This window comes from Coloeus monedula (genome assembly GCF_965178545.1).
Source record: "Coloeus monedula genome assembly, chromosome: 10".
Lineage (NCBI taxonomy): Eukaryota > Metazoa > Chordata > Aves > Passeriformes > Corvidae > Coloeus > Coloeus monedula.
In genome coordinates, this window is record NC_138790.1 from 17910843 (window position 1) to 17921074 (window position 10232).

At 64.2% G+C, this 10232-nt stretch overlaps 1 protein-coding gene across 1 annotated transcript; it reads right to left on the reverse strand.

Annotated features, from left to right (window-relative positions):
• Positions 1-1043: 1043 nt before the first annotated feature.
• Positions 1044-8395, reverse strand: CHRD (chordin; the record flags this gene model as incomplete). Its single annotated transcript, XM_082288081.1, has 23 exons — positions 1044-1135; positions 1287-1380; positions 1546-1700; positions 1819-1921; positions 2068-2171; positions 2262-2318; positions 2432-2525; positions 2608-2820; positions 3054-3167; positions 3254-3495; positions 3588-3744; positions 3832-3948; positions 4033-4139; positions 4237-4384; positions 4473-4555; positions 5035-5175; positions 5249-5390; positions 5494-5590; positions 6490-6607; positions 6684-6830; positions 7214-7340; positions 7838-7941; positions 8266-8395. 23 exons carry the CDS (start codon positions 8393-8395, stop codon positions 1068-1070), a joined length of 2862 nt encoding a protein of 953 aa, XP_082144207.1. The 3' UTR covers positions 1044-1067.
• Positions 8396-10232: the final 1837 nt, after the last annotated feature.

A 10232-nucleotide genomic window follows, 5' to 3' on the forward strand; every position in this document is an offset into this window, starting at 1 on the left:
CAGTAGAGCCTAGTGTTAATTTCCCTACAGCTCAGGCACTGTTCCAATACAAGCCAGTATAGCTCTGACTGTCCCAGTCATCCCAGTGTATACCAGCACAGTATGAGTGGCCCCAGAGATCCCTCAGTCCTCCACATTAGGGACTGAAGGGCAGGTGGCAACATTGGGTCTCCCATGGGCCCCACAAGGCCTTAGTCCAGTGCAGCTGTACTGGGATGACTGGGGTTGCTGGGGTGTCTGTGCCCAGCCCTGGGCACGCGGCTGGCTGTGGATGCTGCAGGACAGGGCCTCCAAGGGTGGCAGCTGGCTTGGGGCCCCAGGCTGGGCTCTTCATGCCACCATGGAGGTGTGGGGAACAGAATCCTTGTGTCCTTGTGCCAGCGGGCACCATCTACAACTGTGTTGGCAACCTCCACCGTGGGCAGAGGTTGGCATCATGGCTCCAGCTGTGGGCACTGTACACTGCTCTGGTCCTCTCCAGTGCCACCCCACAGCCCATAGGGATATCCTCATGCTGGCATTGGCTTCCATACCCCATATCCCCTAATATACATCCCCAACCACAGCAATGCCAGGGCCTGCAAGTTCCCCTGGCGCCCAGCATGGGATGCAGGGGCACGGCCCTGTGCCTGCTGCTGCTAGGAAGAGACAGGAGCCGGGTGGGCAATAGCTCTGGTTTTAATAAATACATCTTGACCCCCATCCACTGCCACCATAAATTATGTGAGAAACCTGGCCGAGACAGCGTGGGTGCAGCAAACAGGGGACAGAGGGACTTTACACTATGTACAACATGGGCATGATGCCCGCTGGCCAGGAGGGCTTGAGGGGCAGGGCAGCAGGTGCCCCAACCTCCATGCGCCCGGCCACTGCCCACTGGCATGAGCGGGTAGGGCAGTCCTGGCATTGCAGTTGTGCTGAGATGGGGTGCCCAGGCTGGGGGCCTGGCCATGTGCACCCCACTGTGCTCCTCTGTGCCCCCCGCCCTGCACGGGCAGGGGCAATAGGTAGTGGGGCCCCTCCATGCAGCGCTGAGTGCTTGCCCTGCTCCGGGCAGCAGTGACTGCTCAGTGGCTCCGTGACTCCACCTTGGCATCATGGACCTTCTCCCGTGCATCTGAGGGGGCATCCAGGGCTGGGGGGAGAAAGCAGGGCTGAGAGATGGGCACAGTGGGTGCCAGGAGGGCACTTGGGGTGGTTGTGCTCAGCACCAAGGAGACTGGGAGGTGTGGGGGCTGCCACAGAGTGTTTGGGCAGTGGTGCCAATGTGTGAGCACTGCACTCACCACGGCACTTGGCACAGCAGGGGTTGTCCCTCGTGGCAGGGCTAGCGCAGGCAGATGGGGGGCACTCCTGGCGCTGGCAGTGCGTCTCCCCCGACTGGAGAGCAGAGAGAGGGGCTGAGCACCAGGGCTGGGGTGCAGCAGCTCCTCAGGGTGCAGTGGGTGTCTGGGGTGCTGCTCTCCCACCCATTCTCAAAGCCCTGGGGACTGGCATAGGGGCACCTTCCCTTCCCCTGGTGCCGCCCCAGTCTGGCACACTCACCACACACCAGCACAGGATACACTTCATTTCTCCAAAGGGCGGCACAGAGGGGTGCCAGCTCTCGTTGTTGAGGTACCAGCGGCGCCCGAAGCGGCACGCCCGCGGCGCATCCGCCTGCATGGAGTCAGCCAGCTCCAGGGCGCTCTTCTCTGGGGCTGCAGGAAAGGACACTGGAAGGATGCCCGCCTGTGGCAGGGCAGCCTGTGGCCTTGCCAGTGAGGGCACACGGGAGCTACACAGGGAGAATGGAGGGCAGGAGAGGGGTGCAGGTACCTGGGCACTGCTTGCAGCAGTCAGAGGGGCTGGCGCGCACAGGGTTGGCACAGGTGAGCCGCGGGCACTGCACCTTCTCACAATGCACTTCACCTGTGGTGCCCTGCAGGAAGGGCACAGGGCTCATGGGAGGCACAGGGCAGTCAGCGCCCTATGCCCTGGTTTGAGCCTCAGGCACGGTGCCTGGTAACTGAGATCACCCACAGGTGCCAGACCAGGTTGGGGGGCAAGTCGGGAACCTGCACCCACCTTGCAGGTACAAATGGCACATTTGATGAGGCCAAAGGGGGGCACGACAGGGTGCCAGCGAGTGCCGGAGCCTCGCCATGTCTTGTCGCCATCAAAGTAGCAGCCTAGGAGAGGAAGAAGAAGAGGAAGTCACAGCCCTTGTGAGTCAGCCTTTGCAGAGCTGCCCCCTCAGCCCATGCCCACAAGGACTTTACCCTCGCTACTGTCCCGTGCCCGCTCCAGCTTCAGCTCTTCCTGCTCTGTCTTCTTCTCTACAAGGAAGAGGAAGGCCATGAGGGGATGCACATGGTGCCAGCAGCCAAGTCTCCGAGAGGGACCCCCACCTTGTTTTCACAAGGAACCCCCCAGGCCATCCCCCAGGTACCTTCACAGATGGGGCAGCACAGCTCTTCTGGGTGCACCTGGTGGGTACAGTTGAGGGGCTGGCACAAGATGGGGTCGCAGATCACTGTGCGCTTCTGGGGACAGCAGGGATGGGGTTCATTGCGGAGGAGCATTACTGATGGGTGCTGCCCCTCCAGCACAATCCCCGGCTCGTACCTGGCAGCTGCAGATGGAGCATTTCTTGTCGTAGTCAGGTGCCCAGCGGGTGCCATGTGCCCGGTGCTGACCCTCAAAGAAGCAGGAGTTGGGGTCTTTCTTCAGCTGCTCCAGGTCCCTGGTCTTGGTGCTCTCGGAGACCTCAGCCTGCCCCAGGGATTCCCCCGGGGCCAGGCGGGTCCCTCCTGCATGGCACTGGTTGGGAATGTGCACCTGGAGGGGCAGTGAGCAGGAGGTCACTTCCCATGCTGGTGCCTCGCTGGCCTCCATGGTCAGGGCTGGTGAAGGGACCTCCCATGACCACAGAACACTGATGTGTACTGCTGTACTGCTGGGACCTTGTAACAGAGTGATCCTGCACCCTTCCACCCTGCTCCAGGCAGTGCCACCCAGTCCCAGGCAGCAGTGGGGATGGGTAGGGGTGTCCTGCCCCGATGAGGACCTACCCGTCCCCGCATCTCCCCATTGGGGTGTGCTTTGGTGCTGACTTGCAGGAAAGCAGTGCCCTGGGCCAGGTGCTGCAGCAGGTCGGCGTCCAGGTCCTTCACCACCCCCTGAGCCTGTCGTGGCAAGAGGGGCACCAGGGTGGGGATAAGGTCTGGCCCAGCCCCTACTGCGGTGTGCCCTGACCAGGTGCCCACCTTACCTCAGTGCTGTAGAAACCCTTGAGCAGGCGCTTGTGCTGGTGGGGGCGGGTGCCCATCTCCCCCAGCTCGGCCACCCCATGGATGTGGGCACTGACAGTGCCGTCGCTCGGCCGTCCCAGCCCCGCCACCGAGATCTCATAGTGCAGGTGGCAGTGCTCATCCAGCGAGAGCCAGGCGTGCCCACCAGCGCCACTGTGCACTGGGGGGGACACCAGCTGCCCTGCCAACGCCACGGGCATCTCTGCACACAGACAGGGACCATGGGAGGGGGTGGGTGGTGTGTGGGAGGGCTGCCCCACTGCCCCCCATTACCACCCCACAAGTCCCTGGTACCTGTGTAGCGGGCGAGCAGCCCACTGTAGGGCAGGGAGATGATTTGGCCCCGCAGCTCACCCTCCGCCCAATCCTTGGTGGCCACATTGAGGAAGAGCTCATTTTGTAGAAGCATGTGGGCATCGCGGGCACTGGGGCTCTGCCAGGCACCCCAGGCCTGCCACTGGTGGGACATCATGCAGGTTGGGACAGGGACTCACCCAAAGTCCCTATGCCACCCCTCCCAGCATCGGTTAGTGCTCACCAGCCCATCCTTGTAGCTGGGTGTTATGTCAAACAGGATGTTCCTCTTGCTTTTCCGCCGGGGCTTGGTCTCCAGTGTGATGCCCACAACCTCGCTGGCAGTGCCCACTACCTGCACCTGTGGGTAGAGTGCCAAGGGGCAGTGCCAGGGTGGCAGATACCCCTGGGACCCGCAAGAGGGAAATGGGTGTCCACCACTTACCTGGTACTCCAGGGTGCCATTCTCATGCAGTGCCAGTTTGGCTGAGCCCACAGCCCCAGTTTTGGTCGGCAGCAAAGCATCCGCTCCGCACAGCACACTTTGGATGGCTTCAGCCCGAGGAGAGAGGCACAGGGGTGGGTGAGATTGGCATGGAGGTGAGCACAGCAACCCCCCTGCACCCCAGGGTGCCTGCCCTGCGCTCACTGTCACAGCTGCGGCGGGTGGTGATGGTGCCAGCCAGCTGCCGTGCGTGCCGGCCCTCCGTCTCAGCCGCAATGCGGAGCTGCCCCTGCACCAGCAACTGCAGCTCCTGAGCAGACAGGTCACTCAGCACCTCTGCGAAGTCGGGGTCCTGACAGCGGGGGTAGAGTGCCATGGATCAACCTTGGTGCTCTGGGCACCGTGGCTGCTGGGGCACGTGGGGGAACAGAAGGCTTTACCTCCACAGTGATGTTGGCGTGGACCTCCCGTAATGTCTGGCCCTGGTGCAGGATGCGGACCCTCAGTGGGACCCAGGGGGATTCTGGACATGACAGAGGGGAGTAGACCCACTGGACCAGGGGTCTGCAACCACTGTGAAACCCACCCCTCTATGCCTACTGTCTCCAACCCCCTGGCACTTTTTTGCCAGCTGCCTGCCCCTGTTTGCCTAGACCCTCACCATTCCCTCCAGCACCCCCTGAATTCGTGCACACCCACATCACAAACCTGTCCTTCTTGCACAACAACCCTCACATCCCATATGCTCTGCAGCACCCCCAGTCACCCCACACAGGTGCACACCGTCTGCTCCCCACCATGCGCACCCCAAATCACCCAACATACAACGTATGCACACCTCACCCTTCACCCCACCCCACCCCCACCCCCTATACTCACCCTGAGCCTCACACCCAGCCCAGGCACCCATCCTGACCCCACAGATGCTGACCCATGCACCCCCTCAGCTCTATGTAGCCCCATCTGGGCAGTGCCTCCCTCCCCTTCCCTGCCTGCTCTCACCCCTTGCTCCAGGCTCCAGCAGTCCCCGGGCCATGAGGATGAAGTGCAGGTTGTTCTCCGTGTCGCTCAGTGTCAGCATGGCCATGCCCCCAGCACCCAAGTGCAAGGGGTCCAACGAGGTCAGGATGGCACCGAACGTCTCTGTGCAGGGACAGGGGCATGAGGGACATTCTGGTGGGCACCCACTGGGTGTGCCTGCCAGAGCTGGACTTACCTGCGAAGAGTGCCCGGTGCTTGAGGATGTGCCCGTGGACCTCTCCAGACGGCTGTGCCCGGGTGATGAGGGATACACGGAGTTGTTCCCCCCGCAGGAGCTGGACATTGGCTTTGGACACCGTCCTCCACATCCCGCAGAGCTGTGGTTGATGGATGGAAGGGCTGGGCGGTGGCTGGGGGGCACCGCACACCCGGCAGGGTGGGAAGGAGCACCGTGCCCCCTGCCCTCCCAGCCCCTCTCACCATGCCGTCCTCAGGGGCAGCGCTCTTCTGCACGGGGTGTTCAAACAGCACGTTACCCTCGGGGTCACTGAAACGCACCCGGCTCGGCCGCCCCAGCCTGCGGGCATCCGCGGGGTGAGCAAGGGCCACGTGCCTGCCCTCCCCCTCCCCCGGCACCACCCTCAGCATCAGGCACAGGGGTGTGTCGGGGAGGGCACAGGGGAGTCACCGGGGGTTTGGGGTGGGCAGGAGAAGGATGACGTTCCCCTGGGGTGCCAAGCGCCAGACTCTGCCCACCCATTCCAGGACTAGCCCAACACTGCTGTCCTGCCAAATGCCAGCTTGGCACGGGTTCTCTGGGCTCCCCTGTCCTGGAGCGGTGTCTAACCGGCACAAAGCAGGATGGGGGTCTCTGCCGGGAAAGGCACCATGGCAGGACCCGCTGGGAGCTGACTGTTCAGGCTGTAAATAAGGAGCATTTTCGGCTCCGCTTGGCTCCCCCTGTCAGAGCTGGAAATTAGTCACCACTTTACTATGCAAAGGGGCCTGGAAGCGAGGAAGAGCAGAAGAAACTGGAGCGGGAAGGAGGGAGGGAGAGGAGAGGCTCTGCTGCTGGCGGGCATCCGGGAAGGGCACGGCAAGGATGGGGAACCCTGGCAGCAGTGCCAAGGCACTGCCCACCGGCAGAGCCTGCAGGGTGGCACAGTAGTTCTGCCAGCTGCACCCACGGGAGCCCTGGAACCGTTCCCGTTTGTTCCCAGTCCAGACCTGGAGGCAAATGGGTGAGGCTGAGCCGACACCGTGGGTGTGCCGAAATTCTGGCTGCTGACCTAGGCTGGAGCCCAGCACATTGCCCCCCCTTCCCCAAATCTCTCACTCTGTCAGTGCAAGGCTCTGGCACCTTGGGGGGGATGTCAGAAGGGAACAGAAGGGCACAAACACTGTTAAATTCCCCCCTTTTTTCCAGAGAGCTGCCTGCTGTGCCAGGCTGGACAGGCAGCAGCAGGCAGGACTCACCGCTCGTAGCTGATGGAGAAGAGCAGGGAAGAGCGCAGCAGGGTGAAGCGAGCCTTGGCCACTGCGCTGGACGTGGGGCGCCATGGCTCTGGGCCACTCGTCAGCAAGGCCACAAACTCTGGGGAGAGGATGCTGCTGATGAGGGGGAGCATGGGGGGTGCCCCACACTGCTGCTGCCTGGGCAGGTGGCTCACCTGTGCGGGCATCATCGCGAGCCAGGCCCTCAGAGCTGAGGTAGGAGCGGTCATTGTAGGGCTTGTCTAAGTCATCCTCCTTGTCCTGGAAGTACTCGAAGGTGTCAAAGCGGGGTGCAGGGCTCTTCTCTGGGGGGCCTGGTAAGGGTGGCATGGGGTGGACACAGGAGGACACCATCACACCAGGCTGCTTGTGCCCAAGAGCTCGGAATGGGGGAAAATAGTAAATCCCCCCTCTTGAGACAGACTGAGATGTGCCCTGTGAATCACTATGGGGCTCTTAGCTGGGGTGAGCTGTGCACAGGCACATGGACAGGCAGGGCATTTAGCCCTGTGCGCCTTCCCTGCATTCCTGCCAGGCTGTTCCCATCAGGGCTTCCCCCTGCCCATCAGATTTTGGGCACTGGTGAGTTTCATAACACATTGACTAACCCTTCTCAAAGGGGTGTGCAATGCCCCCTTTCCCAGGCCAGTGGGGGATGCTGGGGGGCTGGGGGGGCTCCCTGCAAGGAAGCACCCACTCTCCTCACCTTTGGGGCAGGTGTGGCAGCAGTGCCCAGGCAGCAGCGTGGCCCGGGGACAGGCAGGCACGGGGCAGTCCTGCTTCATGTTCTTGCAGTTCACTTTCCCCACGGGCTTCCCCCGGTGGTTCCTCTGCTGTGGAGGGGCCAAGAAGACCCCAGGAGAGCCGTGCCAAGGTGTTTCCAGTCACGCCCTCCCGGCACAGCCTGGCTTCCCCCATCTTTTTCCATCTGGAGCCCCTGGGCACCTTGCACAGTCCCCAGATGCCTGTACGGCAGCCAAACCCGGGCCCCCTCCCCACGGCCCCCAGGCTCCTGACCAGCTGTGCGTGGCCCCGCCAGCCCCGGCCTCAGGGAACTGCTCGGAGGGAAGGAGGGAGGGGGCCGGAGGCCATCCCCGAGGAGGGGGAGGAAGAATGAAGCCTGATCCTTTAAACCCCCCTTCCCTTCCCCCTGCCGCGGGGGAGGACATCCAGGTGTCCGGCTGGCTGAAGGGATCCCGCTTCCCTCTTCCATGGGAAGGAGAGGAGTGCACTGAACAGAGGGGTCGAACTCCCTCCCTGCCAGCCCCCTCCCCAGCAGAGCCGGGTCCCGGGGGGTCTCCCAGGGAAAGGGGTGTGTGGGGGCACTCACCGGCTCACAGTGACAGATAACGCAGCGCATCACCCCGAAGGGCTCCCCCAGGTCCGGGTGCCACGTCTCCTCCAGGGCATAGAAATGCCCCCCGAAGGCGCAGCCTGCGGAGACCCCACTACCACTCACCGCCGTCCCGGTCATCTCCGGGCCGCGGGCACCCCCCTGCCGCAGCCCCGGACCGGCCGGCACCGCCCCGCCGCCCGCTGCGCTGCCGGTGCCGGTTCGGGCCAGCCGGGGGGCCCGGGGCGGAACGCGGGGTGCCAGAGAACGGGGGGGTGCAGGCATGCGATGCACGACGGGGGTGCGGGTGGCAGGGAGGGGGTGCCCGACGCGGGATGCGTGACGGGGGGGTGCGGCAGCGGCTTGTACAGGACCGGGGGTGCGCGGAGAGGGGGAAGGAGGGGTGTAGGGCAGGGGGCTCCTACCTGCCGCCCCGCCGGGGGGCAGCGGATCCGTGTCGGGCCGGATGGGCAGGGCGAGCTTGGGGCGGGCGGCGCGGCCGGGCAGGGGCCGGAGCGGGAGCAGGGCGAGCAGCAACAGCGCAGCGGCGCGCATGGTGCCGGCCGGCCGGGGCGGGCGGACCGGGACCGGAGGCGGCGGCGGGGAGGGGGGGCCGGGCGCTGCCGGGCGCTGCCGCCGCCTCTGCCCGGCTGCCGGCTCCGGCTCCGCTTTATAGGCGGCGGCATGGGCAAGCGGGAGCTGCGAGCCCTGTGCAAACAAAGGCCCCGCTAATGAGGCGCAGGCAGCGGCCAGCCGGGGGGGTATGCGCCCCCCGCCGCGCTCCGACCCCCCCACATCCCCCCGGGCCCCGGCCCCGCCGCCCCCGCCTGGCACGGGCCGTCCTGTCCTGTCCCGTCCTGCGGCACCCGGGGGACGCGGCTGCCCCGCCAGGCAGGGGGTACCCCCGCCCTCGGGATGTCCTGGGGATCCCCCCCCCCCCCATTCGTTGCTCCCCCTCTCCCCGGGCATGTGGTACCCCCGAGTACAGAGCATCCCTACTCACATGCCAGCCCCAGGGGAACCTGAGGGATGGTGGTTGGAACCAGATGATCTTTAAGGTCCTTTCCAACCCAGCCCAGTCTATTATATGATTCTAGGATATAACCCTCCCTCAGGGCATCCGGCACTCTCAGGTTTTGGGCATCCTGGGGTCATCCCCTCCCAATTCACACAACATCCTCTGAGATATAGGGCGCTATATGGAGATACCACCACCACCATCCACACCCCTTCCACAGAGCTCGGGGTGTTCCTGAGCACTGGACATCCCAGGCATGCCACCATTCACATGCCCCTCTTCAAGGCCATGAGCCCCATCGGAGTCTCTCATCCACATAACCCCCCTCGGGAATACGGCGTTTGCAGGGCACACCCGTTCAAACGCCGGTCTCCTCAGTCCGTGTACTCTTCCCGGCATGGGGCACCTCCTGGGCACAGAGCATCCTGGCATCTCCACATCCACACAGTCCACCTTCAGTCATGAGCCCTTTCAGGGCTCATTGTCCTCCACTCCCCAGGCATGAGACATCCTGGGGACTACTCCATCCACTCAGTCCACTCCCAGGCCACTTGGCACCCCAGGACACAGGACACTGCAATGCACTGGCCATCCACTGTTCCCCTGCAGCCAGCCCTTCCTCCTTCCACTCAGCACCCCTGAGCATGGGCTCCCAAAACAGCCAGCCCCCTCCCCCAATCCACACTGCAAAGGCACAACCAACCCCCTCCAGCTCATGCCTTCCACATTCCTAGATTTCTCCAGCTGCTGCCCACCCTGGGCAGAGCAAGGCTCCAGAGTGGGACCCTGGGTCCTGCCCACCAGTGACAGTGGCTGCAGGGGAACATGAGCCCGGGTGCCTGGGTTCCCTTGCCCAGGGAGGGAAGGGGCATCTGGGGGGGGGGGGGGGGTTCTTCGAGAGCAGCACCCAGCACCAGTCCCACTCTTCACCCACACCTGGGCTGGTAAGGGTGGCAGAGGTTGGCAGTGAGTAAGCACCATGGAAAACTTTGGGGAAAGCATCATCCATCTGGGGAAACTGAGGCATGAACTCAGGGGAGGGGAAGCCTATGAGGAGTAGGGGCAGCTTGTGTCACCCACGTCCCTGTTGCCATCCCCGCCGAGGGTGGCAGGGAGAGGCTGCGGGTGGTGGGTGCGTGGCAGGCGGGCGCCCGGCAGGGGGAAGGCGGGTGGGGAGGGGAGGAGGGGGAAGCGTGGGGCTGCCAAAATCAACTCCGGGCGGTGCAAACACCCGGCCAGCTGCGCGGTGTAGCTAGGGAAACACGGCACAGCTGGAGCACAACAGGCCCCTGCCTCCCCAGAAGGCTCCTCCTGGGCCTCCCCGCAGCCCAGCGAGCAGCTGGGGGGGCTGCAGCCCACCGCCCCTTGCCCCAG